Genomic DNA, 24,789 nt, shown 5'->3' with positions numbered 1-24,789 from the left:
CTTCCCCTTTTCCTGATCAATTCTCATCCGGTTGCAGCCTCCTCAAAGACAAGGGAAATCTGGAGAGTGTTACAATGAACTCCTTGGACAAAGGGAAGACGAATTAAGCAAATGCAATAAAATACTATGATTAAGAAAGATGAACAAGTTAATCTTAATTTTTCGGTAATGGTTGATGTTTCACTGTAGTATATCGACCAAGATTTGGAAAATTCAGACCATTTTAAAGCTCCTACTTTCCATCGAAGACATGATAAACCATCATCTAGGTTCATCTCCCCTACACCATCCACAAAGACAACTAATCATGGTTCGTCGTACCAACCTGAACCTGATAGGGTAAGGCATACCGTACCGATTCAGTACTGGTATCTGGTATGAGAAGCATACCGAGATTTGGTACGCTGAAAAAACTCCATACCAAACCTTAACGATATAGTGCTAATGTGGCACCAATATGAAGTCCGATACCGAGACAGCAAACCTTGCAACTAATATACTAGAGAACAAAATTGCTGCTGCATTTGGATGTAGAACACTTGAGTGCACTTATTCGTTTATACATGATTGTAGATCATATCCACGCATGCCATTAGATTCTTACCACGCTGAAGTTACTCAAACAACGCGAAAGTCAAATTAAGTTCAAAAAATGAAACATACATGAAAATGTCTGTTGGCTCAACTAGAAACAAGTATCACAGGTTCGAAGGAGGCTGGAACACGATGGTATTAACAAGAAAAACTAACCAATTGAACTATTCTCTAACTTCATTCTGTTTCTATCAGGTGAGGCTGGAAGCGAAGATTTAAACAGCGGTAGCAGTTGCAGTAGCCTCAATCGCGCCATCTTGTTTTGGAGAGAAACCAATCACTGAACTGGAACTGTCAGAAGCTGATACTTTTTCTGGTACCTCCTTGTAAGCAGCAGTGTGAACCCCAACAGCAGCTCGACCAGATGGATCAAGATTTTTAGACCAGGCTGCATCCCATTCTACTGCTTTTGCACTACTGCACGCCACACTGGGGCCTCCTGGTACTGTTGACCTTGCAGCATTCTGTTCACGATGTAGTTGAGCTTGATAAGAAACTTAAAAGACCGAAGCAAACTTATTAAATTGTTCAGACTAAATTTTGCCAAAACTGCAAATGACGGGATGTTTAAACTCTATAAAAAATCGGATTTCAGTATATTTAAGTAATTGAAAATCAAATATGGCATTATAGGGCACAGATCATATCTACTGGACATGTATATTTCACCTGCATATCAAACTTGTAAAAAAAATGAAGGCTCATAGAGCCAAACTCATTTTAGCTCCAAAATGGATTGCTATATTCTACAACCTTTTTTTTTCTGGAAAGAAAATTTGCATCAGAAAGAACAACGTGCGTGCAATCTTAAATTAAACAAACCAAACAAGACTCCAATGAGTGGGAACAAAAATACACAAACATGCAGATTAGTATGTGCAAAGCACACGTTACAGCCACTTTCTAGAACATCCAACCCCATTCCTGTTCACTAACCTATATCAGACTTCTGATGTCAATAAGAGGGTGCAAGGTCAGGTGTTTTAAGAAGTGTGTTTATATATTTTGGCCCTCCGAAGCATGAAAAAATAGAGACCAGCTGCAGAATCCCCTTCTCCATTAGGACTATAGTTCCACAATGAGGTAAAGGGAGTGCCATGTTTGACTCACTCTTATCTTTGTTTAAAGAACTCCCAAATCATATGTTGAATACATTGGGATTTGACAAAGTCATTGTGCACATCATGATTATTGTTGAGGAGAAGAAAATAGATATGTTTGGTTACCACGTGCAATACTATATTAACTCAGTTTTAAATCAGAACTCAAATTCATGACACTAAATGGCCTAGTTCAATTTTCTTGAACAGCTTTTTCTGTTGATCATAATTGATATACTAAATCCAAAGGAATCAATATTGGCCAAGATTAGAGGAAGATTTCATGTGGTTTCAACCAAGGATCGCCGAACCGGTATCGATAGGCGTACCGGTTGGCCATTGGACCGGTTCGAACCGGTACCACTAATTCGGCCTCGAAAAGCCCAAAAATATTTGTCCTAGCTGGTATGGGTCGATATCGGCCAATACGGGGGCTGGTATGGGCCGGTATGAGGCCGGTACGAGCCAGTACGGGGGCCTGTACTATTTTTTAATGCCGAGCCGGTCCGTCCGGTACCATTTTTTAACATCGAACCGGACCAGTCAAAGACCGAACCGGTTCGGTACGAGCTGAACCAGCCGATATGGGTCGGTTCAGCATTCCTTGGTTCCAACACAAACACAAACAATCATTCCAACATTTACTCTTCAACAAGTTGCAAGGCTAACATATTGATAAACATTTAGATACTAGAAAATATTTTTGATTCTGACTATTCATCTAATCATTGTCCTTCCTATAGCATGATATAACATAAGCACAATTAATATTAAGTTTCAAAACCTTTTTGAAAACCTTAAATAACAGGCACTGATCAAAAAAAAGTGATAAGGAAGTCAACCAAGTGGTCATGGTGCCACATGAAACGACTCTTTTATTTCAATGAGGTCATACAGCCGTGGAGCATTAGGAGCAAGGTTTGCCAAACCGAGTTGAATCGCCCGGTTCGGCCCGTACCAAACCGACCTGGCGGGGGACCGGGTCAGTTCACCTAATTTTGTCGGAATCGGCTCTAAACAGGCCAAAACCGGTCCCGTACTGATAGGAACTAACCGAAACGGGTCGGAATCGGCCGCGAACCTCACGGACTATGTCTGAACCGGCCGGTTCTGGGCGAAACCGGTGCGAACCGTCCAGTTGGCATCGAGTCGGACTGGTTCCGAACCGGCCCCCATTCTCTCTCTTCTTTTTTGTTTTAAAGGTAAGTTGAGAAGGCCTGAGAAGTTTCTCGAGCCTTCCAACCTATTCGAATAACCTCCCTTTTTTACGTCCAAAAACAAGTTGATTCAGCACGATTGAAGGAGGATCCACACCTAAATAGGAAAAAGAGAAGTATCAGATAATCTAATCTTGCATTGCAAGACTAGTCGTACCTAAAGAAGAAGAAGAAGAAGAATTTGTTTCTTCTTTGCTTCAACTTCTTGTTTTTCTTTCTAATTTATTAACAAACAATTATCTGATTAAAATATGCAACTGTTAAAAGAAATATCAGACCTGAGGCACAAGAAAATGAACCCTTGGTGATTTAAGAAGTTCCCTAAGTTTTCTAATAAAGTGTTTTATACTTTTCTAAAATATAAAGCTTCAGATGAAATTTTTTCGCACCTTTGGAAAGAACTTCTCAAATATTGTCCGGTAGTAGTATGCTTCTTTTGTTGTAGGAGTATTCTCAGGATAAACAAAGCTTGCATTCTTTAACATGGCATCTGAAACCTGGCCATAAAGAAAAAGAAGAAAAATATATAATAATAGAAATAACTATCATAATATTGCAAATTATCTTTATCTTATGACATGCCCAATAAACATAAAAAAAATACAAAAATTTGCTTCCTATCACTCATTTTGAATTATGGAGACGACAGACATGTTCATTTGCATGGTCCTTTAAGCCATCAATCCAGCTATACCCCACTCCATCACTAAATTGTTCCTTCTGCCTGTAAAGGATGTGCTACAAAAAAGAAAAAAATAAGCCTGACCTCAGATACTGATATTTTAGAAAATTAGTGATAGTGTTTAAGCAACACAAACATAATTCATCAAAAAATAATTTCAAACCTTTGGCAGATAAGGATTCTTATCATCATCAAATGCATTGCGCAGAACCCACTTCTCAATTCGACCAAGATCAGGTCTTATCTGAATTTGTATAGAAGAAGATATTATGATCAGTGCAGCACTTAGTTCCCAAACAGTTTTCATAGGTTTCTTTATTAAGTTATCAAAATAGTTTAATAATATTGAATCCATTGGAAGAGGCTAACTGAATTGAATTTTTTTGTAGCACATAACCAAAAATTTTATACCATCCAATATCTTTAGTTAAAGGAATGAGAAGTAACTCAAAAGATCCAGAGGCTAAAGTTTAAAATCCACTCTTCTCATGGAACTTACTTGACATATTACCATAGATATGCATGAAAGGTCCTATGGATAAGCTTACTCTAGATTAAAGATCAAACATTTTTCTTGCTGTCAAGTTTTCAGAAATAGAACAGAAGAGGAACAAATTGGAAATTATGATCAAATAAGAAACTAAATAAAACTGCCCTAGTGTTTAGATAAAGCATAAAGAGAAAATATGGAATTAAAGAATCAGTTCAATGTTGACCCTAAATCCACATTCAGATCATATAGCATGCAGATATGTGAAACCGACAAGTAAATTTCAGGTACAAGTTAATAGAGAAGAGAAGGAAAGCAGTCCCATTCTCCCAGATATACAAAATCAGCAATTTCTAAGCATTAGGGTATGTCGAAAAGAATGAAATAAGATCAATTTTCAAATTGAACTGAAAGGAAGATAGGCGCAAAATAAGTCCTGCACAACAAATATATTAGAATTATTATAACAGAAATAGAGAAAAGAGATTGTCCAATAGACAAAACAAGTAGAGAGAGAGGAAAAGGGACTGAACCTAGCAAAGACATTTTCTTCAAAACAAAATAACTTCGAATAAAATTCTGAAATTCAACACTTCACATAAAATCGATCCTTATTTACAAATATCGAAACAACTAGAAAACATTGCTTCCTACTCAAGAACGGACTTTTCTTTAATTATCATTGCCATAGAGCACTTTCAATACAGTTGATACCAAGGACTGTTGTGCCAGTACTGAGCCCCAGACCGGTTGCCTGGCGGCATGGGTCAGTACAGCCCCGTGTCGTGCCGTGCCTGTACCGACATAGTAGAAGAGGTGGAGGAGAGGGAGAATGAAAGAGAGAAAAAGAGAGAGAAGGGGAAGCCGACAGAGAGCCCGCGAGGCTGAGGAGCCGCTGCGCGGAGGAGGCGGAGCCCCGGCCTCCGCCGGCCAACTTCCACCTTCCTTTCTCTTCCTTCCTCTCCCTCTCCCTCCCTCTCCCGCGCTCTCTCTCTCTCGTTTCCACTTTTTCCCCCTTTTTCCCCTCTGTTGTTGGTTCTCGTTTTCGTTGCCGGAATCATCCCGGTCCGCCACCAGTACAGTTCGAGACGCCCCGAACCAGACGGCTCGGAATGGTTATACCGACCATGACTGACATCAAAATTGGGTCCTACAAATCTACTAGAAGTGAGCTAGCTTGTGACTCAAGTTTGAGTGTTTATTGGAGTTTTAAAGAAGACAAGAAACAAATTCCTTTCACTATTCATGGGAATGTAGGCTGACCAATGACTTTGAATACTACCATTTCAAAGAAGGTTTAAGCAGATTGCAACTAATCACTTTCTATTGTTAAATCTGGACCATGGCACGTCACCAATTCTTTAATTTTCTCCTTTAATGTTCCAATTAGTTGGTCATAGAATTGGATTGTCATGATAAGAACTATGCATATGATCTGAGCACTTGGTTTCATCATTGTTTTCCATATGGATCTAATATGCACATATTGATTATAAAGAAAAGAACGGAACAAAAGTTTGATATAATAAGACATGTTTATAATCTATAATACGACTAAGAAAATGAAAGGCATTTCTGTATATTCTAGAAGTACTTGCACTTTAGCCAAGAAAACTAACTTTCATGCAAATATGTTGTACTAAGAGATGTCATATGATAATGATGGCATGTGGTAATGCTCAGAAAAGCCAGCACATACCATTTTCCATTCAGGATCAATGTCCATTGCTACATTGATAAAATTTTTGTCCAGAAAGGGAACACGAGCCTCCAAACCCCACGCACAAGTTGCTTTGTTGGCCCTCAAGCAATCATACAAATGCAGAGCTTTAATCTAAAAATATATGAAAGACATTTTAGCCAGCATGAACAATAAAATCGAAACCTGTTCCTACCCATTGCATAATCCTGAATTTTCTAACAAAAGAAATAGTGTCAAATGAGCTTATGCCAAGGGTTTATCTTATGGATGATTAGAGTTAGACTAAAATAAGAAAAGAGCGGTGGTACTAAAGATATAAACAATTGTCAAGATACGAAATGATGACGGTGATCAGGTCCCCACATAAAGACCTCCATGCACAGAAGTGGCTTCTCAACCACCTGTCTGTGGTATCTTGGAATGCAATGTATATCAAAGAAAGCCTGAGCTTTTATAAAACTTCACCAACAGAGATAGCATATCATCAAATGGGCTTTAATTAACAGAGGATTGCTTACCAGAAACAAAACAAAATGGACAGACTGCAATTAACATGAAACCTTACAGGTATCGTGCAATATGCAATTAGTACTTCAGGAATTCATAAAATCCACCTTACATTTTTGTTACACAAGCACCTTACATTTTTGTTACACAAGAACTAAATAGAACTCATAAATTAATAGCATACAACTCTCAGAAGTGGAAGACATTTATTACTATAAAACAGTTAAAAACCATAATTATTTAAATCATATCTTGTCTTAGATGCATCTTCTATTTATGACTGATAAACTAGGAGAAACCAAAATCTTCAGAAAAAACAATCAAAGAGACTAATAAGTTTCATGGAAAAAGAAACAACTGCATTTTGTAGTTACCTTTCGACAAGTTTCCAAATGAAACTCCTCCTTGCTAGGTGCTTTATGAAAATAGAGGTAACCCCCAAATATTTCATCAGAACCTTCACCAGAAAGAACCATCTTGACACCCAAGGACCTAATCTTACGAGACATAAGAAACATTGGGGTGCTTGCCCTAACTGTGGTCACATCATATGTCTCTATATGATAAATGACTTCTTCAAGTGCATCAATACCCTCCTGTTATTGGGGAAAAAAATAATTGTGACTGCCTTCGGTATTATGTCATAACTTCTGTCTATTCTTGTATTTATAGAACAAAATGAAAAAGGAAAACATCCTACCTGCACTGTGAAGTGAAACTCATGATGAAAAGTACCAAGAAAATCTGCAACTTCTCTAGCAAATTTCAGATCAGGAGAACCCTGAACAAGAACCATAATAATGAAATTATCATCAAGAAAAGGTTAATGAAAAAGAATATAATTGGTTCCCAATGTGAAGTCAAAAAACATGTGCAGCAATGCATATCACTTCTTCTTACCATCTACATCGGTAAAATAATGGAATAAGCTAATATATCCATGTAAAATTTCAAAAATTTCTACTTATCGATCACTTTAACTAACTGCAGCCCAACTTGATTCCAAACATAATGACCAGTCAGAATAAATGCATCATAGGAAATTTATGTATCCTTGTTTTCATGAGTCAGACAACTATGGAAGGAATTAGAATGAATATAAAAACCCACTATATATCCCTATGTCAAGTTTGTCTTTGTTAGGATGCCCAAACACGAAGACACCAATTACATTGCTCAACCAGTAGCTTTCAGCTTTTGCTAGGATCATGTGTGATGTGCATGTTGACAATATCTTCAAATTCCAAGTATCATTCAATCTACATCCAACCGGCATTTGAAGAAAAGATAAGTTCAAGTTTATTAGGGAGACCAAGAATCCAATGCAGGAGGCCTTGATATACATGTAGGAACCCAGCTTGACCCATAAGCTTAAGCCATTAGATTTAGCATGTACGTGAATCACTCATTTTCCTTATTCCATGGGAGACTAAAACTCCCATGTGACCTTCAGCAATCTCTCCTTTCAGCTATGAGCTTATCATCAACTTCAACTCCCAATTGAGTCTAATCTACCATTCTCCAAACAAATCTCATGTCCTATTACTATTTTGAGAGCACCACGTGTTATCACTTCAGCCCAAGAGCACGATCACTCTCACAGATTCATGCACCACAATTTTACAAGAGTCCACTCTGTCAGAAACCATGCCTTTTATACAATGCTCTTTATAAGTTACAATATTACCACTCGATTGAGAACCTGCACCTTAACCAGCTCCTTGCTCCATCAAGGGTTCACTCTGACTCGTGACTCCAATCTAATATCCAATATGTCACTATTCTTCACAGGAGCCACCAACGGCTGCACCTTCCTACTTGGAGAGCTGCAGAGGACCTTATGCCTTTGGCTCTTGCATCACTTGTTAGCTATACAAGGAGTTCAATATAAGAGACCTTAATATACATGTTGAATCCCAACTTGACCAAAAGCTTAAGACATTAGCTTTTGAACCCAAATATGCGTATCAATCCTCCATTCTTATATTAATTATTCCTTAGGAGACTCAACCTCACATATGACCTTCAATACCAGGCACAAAGTGATGGACAAAATGATGAACCATGTTTAAGAGAAGATGAGTGAAAGAAAATGAGGAAGGTAAGAAACAATATCTCTCAACCTACTTAGCATCTCTAATCATTTTGATACTACAATCAGATTTTCCAGTGGTCCAAGATCTAATTTAAAGTTAGATTTTGATCAAAGTCATCCAAAATTAGTTCTCGTAGTTGAATCTGGGTGCAAGTTAAGCCTGCTGATGAAACCTTTACTAATAAATCATCTTAAAGAGAAGAAAAATTCATTTTCGCAGAGTTCTCCAACTACAACATAAACAAACAATTATTTTCAAAAAAATTAAAATTAGCTAACAAAGCAATGTTTCCCGTTTCTAATGGATGCAAGAATCTAACCTACAAAAACACCAAAGGATAAAAAAACTAATTTTCTCCCTCATTAGTTTAATCAAATGAAAGACCAAGCTTGTATTTTTGATGCTCAGTGGCTTGTTTGGCCATTCATATTGGCCAGGTCCCTTTGAGTTGATACCTTGTTATCTTTTAAGCTTAAGCCTACTTTTTTTCTGTAGAAAAGGCCACAATTAAAGTTGACTCCACAACCTCGAAAATGAGTGGAAATATAACACATCAAATGGTAATGCAAAGAGAAGTAAACATTCTACTTTTCACTCCAAAAAATGAGCAAACATAGTCCTTATCTTTACAAAGATGATGAATCCATCAACCACCTTCCCTATGGGTATGATGATGGTTCTTTAAATGTACAACCATGCACATCCAGTGAATTGGACGTGCAAATGCAGATGAAGCCAAAAACCAATCTAAAGATATATATATGTATGATCTTATCACACCCATTTAATTATATCTTCTTTAACAAAAAAAGGAAGGTAGTTATATTTTTAAAGAGTTATATGTACCTTTTGTCTTGCTTTCATTAAACATTTTTTTTAAATTTCTAAATATGGTTTACAAACTGATCCATGTGGACTTGAATACTCATATATATACAATCAAAGAAATTTGACTTCTGCTAATAGAAAATAGAAATCTAGATGCAAGCATTGTCAAGACATAAGAAAAGCACCACCTTGATCTAATTCTAATTAAGTTTCCATAAAGAACGAGGAAAGAACTTATTTTTGTAATTAAAAGTTTTTAAAATGCTGAATTTCAGATAAATACTGTCCTGGTCACATCATATCTTTTCACAAACTTGATTGATGTCTACCCAACTCATATTCAGTTAAGAACAGATGAAATTCCTATATATCTAACTGAAATCAGAAATTATGTGTTCCCTACCGGACATCATGTTCTGCTAGTATCACATCAATACAGTCTAAGGGAACTGGGTAGCATTCAAGGTTGTTTTGATTCTAGGCAGATCCAAATTTTTACCATTTGGGGAAGAGTGGAAGTGGTTAAAATGGTTGTTGGGCATAAACTGTAACTTCCAATCTACTAGATTTTATCAAGCCTCTGTAGATTATTTTAATCATAAGCAAACTTCAAAAATTACCTATATGGTCACCAGTATCTATGTTCCAAAGCTTCTAGCGTTCATGGTTTCATTAACATAGCTATAATTAAATAACAGGCATAGCTAGAACTATTGTGGCCCGTTATAACACTATAATTGACCATGAGCCCAAAGAACTAAAAAGTTCTCTTGCCTTTATTGTTTTATCACATGCTATCACAACTGCTAATAACTACATGGCAATTGATGGCTTCTAATGCAAGATTTGCCATACTAGGGCATATGGTCTTGTACCGAGCCTTACCATATAGTGCCGGTACCGAACCAATACTTGGCACAAGGGGGCATACCAAGTGTCGACATGCTAAACTGACCCATATCGACATTGTACCAACATGGTACTTATATGGGTGCAGAAACTAGTATTGTGAACCTTATTTTAATGGCTCATAAAAAAGATTCAATATTATGAATATTATGCATGTAAATATTTTTTTAAAATTTATATATTACTTTTAGTTATTTCTTCAGAAGTAATAAGTTAATACCAACTTTTAAGACAATGAAAATGACAGTTAAACTGTCCTACTGTATTTCATAACCCATGCATAAGGTATCACGCAATGGCTTGCTTAATAATGAAATCTAACTCACCATAAAGAGGAAAAGAGCCCAAATAAACTTATACAAGAGGAGATAACAATAATTAAATTGTATATATTTGAAATCAGATCTAAAAAATTTCAAAAGAAGGCAGCTGAAAGAAAAGGGCTTGGGAAGCTTTACTACCCCATGTTTGGCCATCAAATAGGATCTTATTCTCCACCTCTCAAATATATTCCCAGTCTCTTCTTTCTCACGACTATCCTAGGCTCATGACTTGCCTCAATTGCTCCAAACATTGTGTGAGTAAGATCCTTTGAAATGGCTTCTTAATCTATCTCCTGATAATCAACATTTCAAACAATGTTTCATCAATGAGAGCCAAGGAAAAGCCCATAGTCATGGCTAGAGATCAAGTGACATGGAGGAATAACAAAGACAAAAGAGGTCTCAAACTAACATCCAGGAAAAGTGATAAATATGAAGCAAGGAATAGAGAAAAGGAAGATCACATGGTGATTGGAGATCTGATCCAACAACTAGCAACAAGCCAATACAAATTCCTAAACGATAGTGGTGGTATGAAGTTCCATGCTCCTTGAGAAAATCTATATTTACATTTCAAGTGAGCATTAAGTTGTAATAGAGGCCACAGACAGATAGAGAAAGGTTACAAATAATGAGCTTATAGGGTGGCCAGGGTTCTACGCGATATATATGAATTTCATGAAATCTTATAGTGTTTGAACAAAATCATAATCATAACTATTCGTATAAGGTATATGTGGCTGGTTTGCTAGATTAAAATGAACTGTGATTTGTTGGCATGAGGTTCACATGGACGAAGAGAGAGAGAAAACTAGGAGGGCTTTTCATAGTCAACCATTAAACAACCACAGTAAGGAAGACTGCACATTTAATTTAAGAGAGATACAGCTAACCTTATGAAATTACAAATGAGATCTTATGAAATCTTTTAAGGGCCATGGTTTAAGTCTCATTATATAGAACTGGAAAAATCCTAATGAAACTTGGAGTTAGGACCATGGAAGCAGACATCAAGATTTTTTAACTCAAATATGAGAATCCAGAGAAGAAGAGGAGCTGAGCTATGTAGTTAGCTAACTACGTTATATATGTCATGGTGAACAAGATCTTACCAGCGATGAGGTTAGATGGTCATAGTCTTTGCATGGAGTGTCTTTTATGCTTACAAGAGCTGAGTATGCTCTAATTACCAAAGAGCACCGGGAAAAGGATACTGCCCCTTAAGGGCCTTCAAGCAACAATAACATCAATTGATATGGATGTAAGCAGTAAGCTGATTTACAGTGGTTAGGACATTCAAATCTGACGGTGTATATCAAGATTTATAATATTGGTACCCAACCCCTTATAGGTTAAGTGTCAGTCCAGTGCAGTTCTAGAATGGACTGGTACTATGAACAAAATAAAAGGTCTTCTACCCTTTTCACTCACTACTAGTCAGTTCCAGTTGGTATCAGAACCATAGCAATGCAAATTGGAGAGTGCCTGTTGGCTCTACCAAATACCAAGTGGTACCCTTGGTTGAGCCCAGCTAGCTAAAAACCGAATATCGAGGGGCATCATTAGTGCCTGTCTGATTTGGCATAGCTGTTCTGAAGCAGTGCACAGCATTATTGGAATTCGTATAATAATTTTGTAAAATTCATTGACGGAGATCCTATCATAGCATTTGAACTATACAAGAGTTTATATGTCAGAGCATAACTAACATATTTATGTCCCAACCATTCGAAATTTGAAGTAATGATCCACAATATTGAATGTGATCTTCATCCAGAGCATCAAACCATCAAAAGTCATATACTTTTGGAACTTCTAACCAGTCATAGGATCCATGGTTCTTTTAAAAGTAGGACAAATGGCCTGATATGAACCATGGGTAGAAAGGGTTCAAAGAGTAGTGGATCCAAGGGGGCAGCAAGGACCATGGACCTGTGAAATTTTCATAAACTTCCTTTTATAACTTCTAAAAATCAGCCGTACCCTTAAGATTTGATAAAATCTCTATATATCAAGTTAGAACTCATGTTGTCCTATAAGCCCATCTCATGTGACTTTTCTTTAGCCTTCATAGCCTTTGATATGGCTACTTATAACAATCCACCTAGCCCGTTCTTCCTAGACTCTTACAACCATACAATTGTGTTCCCTAGAGATCTCAACTGCTTACTGCCTGATGTTAATCCTCACTTCCTTCAATATACATATATAGTTTATCTTTCACTCATCTTCCTTTTAACATATTTATATTCAATTTCAGAGTTCAGATACATAAAATTTAATTTCTCATAATATCATCTTGTATTGGTATATTTGGCTTTTGCCCTATCTACTGTGATTTAGATTTCTTTAGCTATTGTAGAAGACACTTGTTTATCACATCAGCTTTAGCAGTCTATACACAGCCTTGAAATTTGATTATGAGCTATAGAAAGACTATTTAACAGTTACAATACCCACTAATACTATTTAATATTGCCTTATATGTTACCTTTTAAGTAATAATTTAGAATGATATTTATTACATGCGTTATATTCTTAATACCGCAATCTTTTCTTCTGTTATTATCCATCAGTAGCCATCAACCACCATATGGTTATTAACAGCAAATAGTAACAAAGTGATAAAATAACAGACAGAGGAATTTTTACTTATTAGGACTTACTACAGTCAATAACAGTATTATGGAACAAATCAATTTTAGCTGGAATGCAATTACTCATGATTCTCCTCCAACCTATCAATTCATGTTGTCTGCCACTAGGGTTCTTCACTAATATGGACATATGAAATAGCTCCTTAAAGTTGATGCATTAAAACGAAGGTGCAGTCCTGAAAGTTTGGAGGAGCAACAATTTCAGGAAGGAAGAAAAACTAGGACATTGATCTGAGAGAATTAGCTACCAGGGCCAAAGTAGATCAGATTATAATCAACTTTCAAATGCATGCAGGCTTATGCATTCAATGCTTTCATCAAAATGAATTGTCAAATTCAGTTTAACACAATTCACTAAGCTTCTTTTTTATACCTAGAGCTTTTAATTCAATAGAAATATTTTGCTTATACAGTGCAGTATTCAATTTTCTATAACTGATTATTGTACAGCATTTTCCAATTATAAAAACCAAAAATGAGGACATTGCAAAACTGTTTGATCAACAATTTAACTGCCACTTGCAGACAAAGCATTTCCCAAACAAGTCAAATATAACTGGCAACGTAAGTTGCAACAATTTATAATCGCAAGGAAATAATCATGCAAACTGTTAAAAGAATATCATAAACTTAAATAGTTTACATTTTTTAAAATTTCTATTATGAGAATCTTCATGATATACATTCACATGCAACCATAATAGCAAAAAATATAGTAAAGAAAGACAATGAAAATTCAAGATTATTTTAAATCTTTATCAGGTCAGTATAGCAGTCTATCCAAGTGCGAAGCTAGTAAATATATCTACGCAAGAATATTTATTTTACAAGATAATTAGAAGACAACTATTATAGTAAAAAAATCTACAATAGTATAAACTAATTTAGAACTTCTAATTTTTGTATATAATTTCATGACATCAGCCACAAAAAAAAAAATCTGACCTTCAAACCGACGCTGAATGTATGCAACTGAGATCCCCATTGTCTGGCAACTTTTGTTTGTCCCAAGTGCCGAGAAGCAACGGCAGCAACTAGCGAGGAGTCAAGTCCACCAGACAAGAGCACACCAAATGGCACATCTGTCATCAGCCTCTTGATAACAGCCTGCATGATCACAAAAATATCTGACCATAAGGACAAACAATGCAGCGATATAGCAAAGCAAAGACTGAATGACAACCAGCTCACTAACAACACCTCTACATAATTAATCAAACTTCAATTTGATGAAACAAGATTATGGTGATCATGGTGTATCAGAAAAGTGGTTTTGATGGAAAGATAATCATCACCATGTTATGTGCAGGCAGCAAGCACCGTCGAGAATGTAGTTATAATACTAAGCAAAGATGATGACTCGCACATGCATGCAACAGATATCCTTCTGGAAACAATGGTCGTATTGTTATACTTAAGGTCCATAAACTAGATATAGTACTGTTAAGTTATTACATGCTCCGTCCATGATATATCAATTATTTCTTTTGAAAGCAATATGATCACACTATATAAAATTATCCACAGATTTAAAATGCTAAGAGATTCAAAAAGAGCTCTCACAATGTTGGTCTGCTTTGTTCTTTAAGAAGAAATAAGAATGCCTTTCCTCTTTAACAAGAAGCAAGCTACTGCAAATATAGGATAGATTATCAACTCCTATGATGAAGATGAGGAGGAAAAAATACATACTACAAGGACAAATGAAAGAAGAAGAAAGTGCTGGTTTGATATTTCAAAACATGTCACCCTTTTTAGAAGATATAAGAAAAAGTCGTTTAAGGCAAAAAAACATCAGATTGACTGTTTGAGCATGCAATCTATTGATAGAGTTCAGAAGTTGGGAATATGGCATAACCACAAAGCATTTCCTGGAAAAGTTTGTCAACTATAGAGTTTGTTCTATCAACTACTTTTTAAGTAAATTGGCCTAAGACAGGCCACATGCAGCATTATCAAAGCATAAATGGAAGTTCATTTAGATGAAAAGCCATTGCAATATTATTGTAACTTAAAAACCTAAGAATTTTAAGAAATTCTGCAAGCATTGTAAACAGTGCCTTCACACTTGAAGAAATAAAAAAATAAATAGAGAGAAATTAGGTAAAGAGAAGGTATCTGGTAACCACAGGTTTGCTTCATTCAAATTCAGTAGCATGAATAATAAATTTTCAGCACTTGCCTTCTCAAAAGCCTGCCGTAAAACTAAAGGATCATAAGGAGTCGATGGTATGCATTCTGAATACCATGGTGGGTTGTACCATCTTCTTAGCCCACCTGCAGACAATAATAGATTAATAAGAAACGTGAAAGAGAACAGCTTTAATTTTAAATTAGTAACCATAAATGATAATAGAGAAGAAAACTAAATTGAATAAGCATCAAATTTCCAAGAGAAAATTTGATTAATTTTAATTATACAACAAAAAACCATGGTATTGTTTAATCTAAACCACTTGCAAATGATACCTTTTTCGCTGGAATATATATGCCCAGGAAGAAAGGACACAAATCGTTCACAATCATCACTAAGAGCTTTCATTTCTGAAGCAAACCAAACAGATCCTGTCAAAGAACCAACACTGTTCACTCATTAGAAGTGCTCAAGAAGTTTATACATGGGGGAGGGAGAGAAAAAAAGAAAAAGCAGCGTACATAAAGTGTTAGTGATAGAGCAAATATTTTGCTTGATCTAATACAAGGAATATGAATAATTTGCAACTAAATTAAACTGCAGATGAGGTAATATTCTTCGTGGTACAATTACAACCATAGTTCTACAACAGATAGAAACATTTGAATTTATGAAAAGATAACTGCATAATCAAGAATATTCTTTAAATCAGTAAACCACAGTGGATCTGGAGCAATAATGCTTCAAATACTTTTATCTAGCAACAGCGATGTGATCAAGTTGAATAGTTTTCTTTTTTTGCAACAAAGACTAAAGTAGGAATGCAAGGTCAGTATAATGCAGAAGTATGATGCTAGAATTTTAGTTAAGAAGGTTATGAGGTCTTACGAATTTAAGGGTTTGCTAGACGTTCATTTCACAGTCAAGTCAACTTGGCTGGTTCAAAGGGTCAAGCTCAGGAGAGTCAACAAGTGAAAAAGAGAAAATCAAAAAGCAGTAGCATATGACCAAAAATGTCCTATGATTATGGTTCGTACAACTTGTATTACGGCCATTAGTCCAAGACTATATGGACTAACATGAAGGCATTCATGATGGAGGTCTAAAGCTTTGCTTCAGATACAATGACTCAAATGTTGATTTCAAAACTGTCCAGGATGTAGAATACAACAATCAGGATTCACTGATGACTCCAGTGGGTGATTTTGATTCATTATAGTATCCAATATGAGCACACAAAGTTGTCTGGATACTATGCAGAAAAATCAAAGCCATATAATATTAATTTTTTGTTATTTTTGCAATAAAGCAATATTTTTTTCAATATAAATGTGGCCTTCTACTACTGTTAATGTGCGGACTCTTGCGGGATGACTCCACAACCCCCCATCCCCCCTTGAGCCACTCCGCCCTAAGCAGAGAGTCCCCGTAACATCAGCAATCAAGATTGCATCCTGTTCATCTAAAACCGGATTGTTCCTGTCTTTGCCTCCCTTGGGATCTTCATTAGGGAAACAGAAGAACAAGGAGCAAATTGTCCCACCAGACCATGCAACTTCATCCCAAGGGTCCAATCTCACATACATGTGCATCTAACCCATCTACAATTGTGATTGGCCTCGTCCAAGGACCGTCGAACCGGTGTTGGGACCTATACCGGTCAGCAGTCAGTACGGTCCAGTTCTGATTCGATATCGCTAGAGCGTGCCGATACGAAACCGGCATGCCCATTTTTTTTACTTTTCAAGAATATTTAATTGGTAATCACTTTTTTTAAAATTTTTCAATAATTTTAAGTGTAATTTGATTTTTTTTATTATTTTTTATTTTTTTGATGTTTCTATGATCCCATTTTAACCTAATGATGTATTTTATTATTTTAAAATTATACAAATCATAAAATGATTAGTGAGATATTGCATTCTACAAGGAACAATATAAAATATCATCAATTCAAGTAGTGACGTAAAAAATATAAAATAATACAATCACGTATATACATTTAAAGTACAACATGCATACCAATATCTAAAATCGGGTTGAATGGCGATAGCTCTTGTAGATATTCGAATCATAAGCATGGTCAGGAGGCACATCAACCCACCCCTCTAATCAAGTGGCATTGTAGTCTTATACGTTCATCCCATAAGAAACGCACGTCGAGTTATAAGCATTTTAGGATCTCGCGTTGAAGCTCTAGCTTTGAGAGGTGTCTTCTAGCTGATAATACGACTGTAAAGAGATCCGTCTGAATATGTAGGCAGCCAAATCCGACCTATGAGATGCTCCAAACAGCATAAGGTAGTAATCACCAAAAGATACCTCAGACACACCAGATCCATATCCGTATCTATATGGGTCACAGGCTACCTGTGGCTACGAATAATAGGATCCAACATACGACTTAGAACCTAATACGTCTATAGATCCTACTCCACGTGCGAGATCATCTACAACTACATCGTATCCTCCTAAATGACCTCGAGGAGTCCATCTTCTATATGCAATCGTATCCTCGCAGGCTCTACCAGATTGTGCACCGTGGTCCCTATCCTGTGTAGCATGCGTAAACTAGGACTCACTACTGTATCGAAGACCATCCTACAGCTATGTCTTATAAACAGTGGTCTCCTGTCCTCCACTTTCGCCATGGCCAGCAAATCCATGACCACTAAAACTATCATTGATGCTGCTTCAGGACTCCTCGACACTCTTTATTAGGGTTGCAGGTGCTTTTTTTGTGTGCTAAGCAGCTGCCTTTTTACCCTTCGTGCTTCTCTCTATCTGGCTATGTCGCCCTCTTAACCGACGCAACTGGGTAGCGTAGCGGCCATGTCTAAGCATCTCTCAATCATATCTCTAAGAAAATGTCTGGACAAAGAGTCATATGGTGACTAGCTCCCTTGTGGCTGTGGTTGATCACCTGTAGGAATGCATGAAATGTTGCGCTTAGCCCATTACCCTGCATCGACTCTAGCCTCGCTAGCTACGAAGCTGGCCAGTCATGGAGGCAATCCTAGCTCGTCAAACTCCGGCTCCTGGTGCTGGCCGACAACCTATCCGATCATAGGATCATCCTCATCATCAACAAAAGCACTATAGATCATATCTATACTTGAGCTCTACTTTCTTCTGAATGCACTTTAGCTTCAACCTCAGATTATAGTGAACATATACAAGGTCGTTGAGGCGCTTCTATGTCAAACGATTCTTCTACTTGGTGTGGATGAGGGCGAAGGTGGACCAGTTGGGCTCACAGTCACTCGAGAAAACTGTCTGCGAGAAGATCCGGATAAGCGGCGGAGCCTATGTCAAACTCCGTTGGGAAGGCCATCAGGTAGACTGTGGCATTATTGCCACAGTAGCAGCAATCATGCCATAATACCACAATGCCCACAGTCAACCCGATTCAAAATTGGGTTGACTCGGTGCGAACCGGCAGCATCGAACCAGCCAGTTCCGACAGGTTTCGGCGGGTTCTAGTTCAAAAAGGACCGATTCCAGCCGATCCTGGTCCGAAAAGGACCGGTTCCAGCAGATCCTGATCCGAAAAGGACCGGTTCTGGCTGGTCCCTTTGTGGATCCAGCCCGTAGGCCGAAACCAAATTCAAATGGTGAACCGACCCGGTTTTGCATCAGGTCGGCTATGTACTGTCTGAACCGGGCGGTTCAACCCGATTCGGCAGACTTTGGTCTTGTCTATTAAAATATACGTGATAAGAAACATTCTTTCTCTTCCCATAAAAAAAACGGGTTGTCATATCAAAATTCCATATAATCTGAACCAAAAGGGATATGGATGCGGTCCATGAAAATGATCTGATCTGAAAATGTTTCAGATTCAATTACTTGCATCAGATCTCATTTCAGGTTCTATTTGGTTCATGATAATCAACTTTGTTGACAATCCTAGCCTTCATTTGATTGCTTTAAATTTTCGAAAAGAGATTCTTAGCAAACCAAAAATAGTAGGGAAATGAATTTTTCACAGTTTTGCATCTCTCCAATCACAAATAACAACATATTGCTTGAATCTGGTATTCTATCTTAATTATGCTCCATTCTAGATTAAGATTAGATATGCAAAATAGTGACAGTAGTTGTCATAAAACCATCAGAAGATAAGAATGAAGTATTTTCAATAAAAAATGAAACGTACTAAAATTCATCAAGTTCACAATACATTTTATAGAAGCATTCCAGCAGGTTATTACCACATACCATCAAGACCCCAGCCCATGTACAGGGGAGTAATTCCAATAGGATCACGTGCAGCAATGAAACTTTTATTACGGGTATCAAGAAGAACAAATGAGAACATGCCATCCAACATATCCAAGAAATCCTCGCCATACTCTTCATACTGTGGACAGCATAGAGGATTTTAAAAATATTTAAAAAAGACTTCTAGAACACAGGGGATGCAAAAGATTATAATCTATTAGTGTTTTTGCATTTAAAACTTGTCAGAATTATTTTTTTTTGGCAGATGAAGTCTGTAGGCAGTTTTGGCTACACAATGGCGTGCAACACTTTTGTGATATCCCTAAACCCCACTAACCATGATGACAGTGCAATAAATCCCAGATACCCAGTAGCACCACCAAGAGACCTTAGCAGAAGGCTGAGGAGCACTTCTATATGCTGTTAGACCTGACATCCTAAATTCACAACCATTATGGCAACAAGAAAAAAAAAGACAGGAAAAATCTCTGTATATTTTCATTGCTTACAAGATGGGCAATCACTTCACAGTCACTGCCAGTGCGAAATTTGTGAGACTTGAGTTTTGCTCTCAACTCCTCATGGTTGTAAATCTCCCCGTTAACCTAGAAAGAGCAGCCAAAAATATAAATTTTATTAGCTGAATCGGCACAATGCAGGATCCCAGCAGTCATGTGATTTGCGACGTGCAAAGAGGGGGAAAAAAGGAAGATAGACAACTCGAAAAACACTATCAAAGATTCAAAAGATCTTTTTACAAGTGATAATAAATTTATAATGTTCATGTCCAACATTTACAGATAGATTGTCTATTATATGAGTTGATAGCATGTTTAAAAACAAAATCCATGTCCATCTTCATGTGTGTAACCACAAATGACAATTTCTTACTATAGAAAGAATGAGGAAATACCATGAAAGATTCACATTCTTACCACAAAGAAGACAATGATTTTCAACTTAGACAAGTCCTTAACATAAATTAGGCTCTAAAAATCTTTTTCAGTTATTAAGTCCGTCATCCCGTTGGTTCCTCTACAAACAATATTAGAAATGATATTACATGTTGAGAGCTTATTCAATAGCGGCAAATTCCTAATTTAATTCTCTTCCCCTGACCTGTTGCAATCCTTATATCATTTCAAAGTCAGATTTCCAGAAAATTTCTCCATTAGATAACTCAAGTTTCTCAGAGACGGGAATTAGACTAACCAAACATTTTTTTTCTCATAATCAAGGGAAATAACACAATATGCAATAGCTCCATTGCATTATGTCACTAGAGACATATTGGAATAGAAGATAGAAAAGTCTGTGAATATTACAAACCGTAACAACAATTGATTTGTCTTCATTGTAGAGTGGTTGATCTCCGGAAGTAGGATCTACAATAGCCAATCGTTGGTGAGCAAGGTAACAATCCTGATAACAATGCAAGCCACTCCAATCAGGGCCCCTGTGCCGCAACCTGTGTTTGAGAAGAACAAAATCTGCCCATCGGTTATTCAAAATTCACATCAAGACCCAAAACTAATAGCTTTCATTATGCACTTCAGAAAAGGGAAATTATGTTAGGATCCTAATTCATCAATAGAACTGGAAAATAAACAATAACAATATCATACAACATCAAGTTGTGCAACATATATGTGTGAATATCTGCATCCTAAAGCAACCTTATAAAGTTCTCATAACAATACAGAATACTGAAATATTAGCACATGGAGTCGGTGTTAGTTAAGACAAAGCCCCACCTACGTAATACAGATTAATTCTGTCAAAAAGCATGACTAGCTACTGCACAAAGATTTATTGTCTTTGCGAAGAAGCATCTAGTAAAAGCTAGCAAAATTGTCTCAGCAAATTAGACACAGGTGTCAACTATGAACAGTACAACTGACCAATGGAAGGTTCTCAAAACACAACTCCATCAACCATATGCTTCCAGTTTTCAGAACAATAGAACATGACACTGAACCAAGTCCCACAGATTTTGTTCAACAGTACTGTCTCAAATTCAAATCTTCAATTCATTTTAGTTTTTCATATTATAAAATTAACTGTGCAGCTTCCCTAAACACTAAAAAAAAAAAAAACAAGCCCCCAAGCCATCCATCCCAAACTGCATCCCAATAAACTTCACTTGCTAGTCCCTGCAAGTTATGAATCTATTTGGGAAAAATGTTACACTCCGTGCATCTATAAACAGAAGCAATCATTATAGCAAGCAAGTCAATGAGAAGAAAAAAAAAACAAACTAGGGATCTATGCTGAAATGTAGGCAAGCAACAAGTGATACGTAATTACCTTTCAATTCAACATTTAACATGCCAAAACGTGATCTCAAAGAACTATTCATCAATCAATCAGTAACTTCAATCGCAAAAATGCATCTGGTTTATAGTGGTTAAAAGCAGTTTCTCACAAAATAAAGACAATTGTTTTAATAACCCAACCCAACCAGAAAGTGTTGTCCCATCACCTTCGATAAAAATACTTGATTTCTTGATAATTCACCAACAATTTTCTAAATTCTATCCCAACAATAGCCCCAAAAAGAAAAGATACCTTTACCAATATTTGGCAACCTGTACTAAAATTCATATTTTTTTCCAAATAGTTCTAATAGTCTTTAAATTATGTTAATTTGTTGAAATGTTCTCAATATTTTTTAATCCATAGCTCAATTTTCTAACTTATCCTGATGACGTTACTTATCGAATTTCTCCTTAATCTTCTAACATATCACAGATTTTTGCTCTTGGTAAAAAAATTCAGTTACTCAAGTTTGTTTTATACAAATGCACTGGAGACCTGATAAGGCACTAAGAAGATGTTTCCAGAAAGAGGATGGAAAGAACATTAACTGACACGGATCAAAAGTTAAGACAGATCAAACTCATGGGAAAAAAAAGATTTGAGAATCTTGCACCGAGACAAATTATTACCCTGCAAACAATAAGCATATAAGGATCCATACAGCAGCCATGGATAGTTAAAACAAGATATGATGAGTATGATTCACTTTTCTACTCTTAATTATATGTTGCAAAAAAGAAGAAGAAGAAGAAGAAGCAAAACAAACCAAAACAGCACAAAGACTAAACACAAAATTCAAGCCCTTGTTAAAGTCAATACACTATCAAGTACATCAATAAACCCGACAGAAATCCACAGTGTTGATAACCCAACATATTATATACATCAGATAGGTTGCATTTTTTATTATAATGTTTCAAAACAGGATATCTACGCATTCCAAGAGCGTTTTTGCCATCTAAAGAACATTCTCGCATCAAAAAGAAGGCATTTGAGCGGATAAGATCAGAAAGAAGACCAAGAGAAAGGTATTAACAGAGAGAATAAAAATCAAAATTGGGGAAATACCTCCGCGAGAGCTCGATGACTCGAGATCGCCTGGCGAGGGACGTGTCGGCACACCCCAGCACCGCGAGGATTCCACACATGGCTGCGTCTCTCTCTCGCTCGCTCGCTCGCTCTCTCTCGACGTGAAAGCGTTACCAACGCTCTTGGCCGCAATCCAGAGAGAGGCAGCAGCCAAAAGGTCACAGACGGGAAGAGCGGTTCCCCTCGCTTTAAGGAAAGAGGCAGCCCTTGGATTCGGAGAATCTGGTCAAATTGGACTGGAATCCCGTCCTAGGGCTTCCTTCTTTGTGGCCCGGCGTGGAACGGGATTCCAGGGATCAGCTGCAACGTCCAGAGTATACGACCATATAGTATAAAGTGCTTTTTGTTTGACACGTCACTAATACAGTGGCGTAGATGCACGTGTGGGTGTTGGAGAGTATAATATCTGGGCGTGGCCGTGGTTCGGGTTTTTTTATTCCAAGGTGGTAGGGTCAGGATGGATTTGGTCGGCGCGAGCACTTGCGATCCGAGCCAAAGTTTTAGACCTTGACCCCAGGTTTTGAGGGACCGGGTTGTATCATTCGCACCAAAGAGGGATTCACTTTCGTTCGCGCCAATCCAACGTTAGATTGTATCCATATGGATAAATTGATGAGTTTAGATTGTTTTGACTGCATGGGTGCGATCCAATGGTCAACATTATGAAAAAACGCCAATCATTCTTTCGCACGAAAGATATAATGTTAACCCAGTTTTGGGATAGTTGTGGACAAATATGGTGGGAGCAACTCATTAAGCAAAAACCTAAGAGCCCAAAAATCACTATGTTATCTTTTTTTCGTTTTCTTAATGAAGCATGATTGAATTGCCGCTCTTTTTTCTCTCAAGAAAGATAACAAAATAGTTAGTTTGTTTACTTTGTTTCAGTATGAAATGTCATCAATCCTCCATAGAGTGCACACTCCAGTTATTATATGAAATAATTCTTGCTTATCAAATGGTTAGTGGTTTCATCCATACCCTCCTTGGCCTACCCTACACCCAAGAGCCCATTCCCTATTATTTTCCCCATCTTATCTATTTTTCTCCAAATTTTCTAAACCTTTTTCTTATTAGTTTCAACTACATGCATAAATAATGAGTATTACCTACAAATCTTATAAAAAGAAACTATTTTTTTAAGTATTTGAAATCTAATTCTTCCAAAGAAATATATAATACATAACAAGCTTTTTCTTTTAGTAGTTTGTTACTGTCCAAAATTTGATCTAGTGGGCAGAATGCTTCCAGATGTTCAGCACTCCAACGATACACGATGCATCTATTGCTCTGCATATCAAAGAAGACAGAAGGACTCGCTGAATTGGTTATAGCTGGACTCTCTGATGCTTAAATTAGGAAGGACTTTAAAGGAATGGTAGAGGGATAAAGCGAGAAGACAAGAGAAAATAAAGAGAATAAGGAAAAAGAATACCTCATCGATACTTGGTGTTTGACCTTATTTTGTAGACAAAGAGTTCTCTGGACTCGGGCTTTAGAGTCCTTGATTCAATAGAGAGAAATGTAGACTTTTCTTATTTGGATCAGCCCAAAAATTTGAATCCAAATAAAACAGAATTCCTGTTATGCCATGCGTCATCTGTTGGCACAAGTGTGGTGCATCCAAAGCAAGAAAATGTAAGAAACTGCAGTGAAAACAGCAAAGGGGTCGACTCATGCTGAGCTGGGGTCGACCCCTGAAGAGCTGGGGTCGACCTCTGAAATCGGACAGAGAAGCAACTCTCTGGAAAGCCTGAGAGAGTCGACTCGAGGTAAGCAGGGGTCGACTCGTACTGTTAGGGGTCGACTCATGGATTGCAGGAGTTCCATGAGTCGACCCCAGATCGGGGTCAGTGATACAGAGAGAGAGCGGGAGTCGACTCGAGCTGTGCCAGAGTTAACCCCAAGCCTGCGATAG

At 37.1% G+C, this 24,789-nt stretch overlaps 1 protein-coding gene across 3 annotated transcripts; it reads right to left on the bottom strand.

The window, feature by feature from the left end:
- Positions 1-614: 614 nt before the first annotated feature.
- On the bottom strand, positions 615-23,204 carry LOC103723352 (asparagine synthetase [glutamine-hydrolyzing] 2). 3 transcript variants are annotated; one of them, XM_008814246.5, is made up of 14 exons: positions 22,851-23,204; positions 20,793-20,931; positions 19,973-20,068; positions 19,461-19,602; positions 15,575-15,670; positions 15,288-15,382; positions 14,051-14,212; positions 6,993-7,073; positions 6,667-6,888; positions 5,783-5,917; positions 3,757-3,837; positions 3,563-3,649; positions 3,301-3,408; positions 615-1,058 (listed from the first exon to the last, which is right to left on the bottom strand). In XM_008814246.5, the coding sequence occupies exons 1-14, from the start codon at positions 22,928-22,930 to the stop codon at positions 810-812; spliced, it is 1,773 nt and encodes a 590-aa protein (XP_008812468.3). In that variant the 5' UTR covers positions 22,931-23,204; the 3' UTR covers positions 615-809. The 3 variants fall into 3 exon arrangements, with proteins under 3 accessions (XP_008812468.3, XP_088577625.2, XP_088577624.2); XM_088721499.2 differs by having other exon boundaries at positions 20,793-20,953; positions 22,851-23,182; XM_088721498.2 differs by having other exon boundaries at positions 615-3,008; positions 22,851-23,169.
- Positions 23,205-24,789: the final 1,585 nt, after the last annotated feature.

This window comes from Phoenix dactylifera, chromosome 5, assembly GCF_051530095.1.
Source record: "Phoenix dactylifera cultivar Ajwa chromosome 5, Ajwa_hap1_PhDact_Kaust_v1.1, whole genome shotgun sequence".
In the NCBI taxonomy this organism is placed as follows: Eukaryota; Viridiplantae; Streptophyta; class Magnoliopsida; order Arecales; family Arecaceae; genus Phoenix; species Phoenix dactylifera.
Note: the sequence above shows the minus strand (reverse complement) of the source record. Positions and strands in the feature narration are given on the sequence as shown.

Bases quoted from the DNA above. Each gene is read 5' to 3' on its own strand.
- LOC103723352 (XM_008814246.5), bottom strand. From the start codon at position 22,930: ATGTGTGGAATCCTCGCGGTGCTGGGGTGTGCCGACACGTCCCTCGCC. The intron at 20,069-20,792 runs GTTTGTAATATT...TGCTCTTTCTAG, and splicing joins ACAAATCAATTGTTGTTACG to GTTAACGGGGAGATTTACAA. The intron at 15,383-15,574 runs GTATCATTTGCA...TATTGTCTGCAG, and splicing joins TATATATTCCAGCGAAAAAG to GTGGGCTAAGAAGATGGTAC.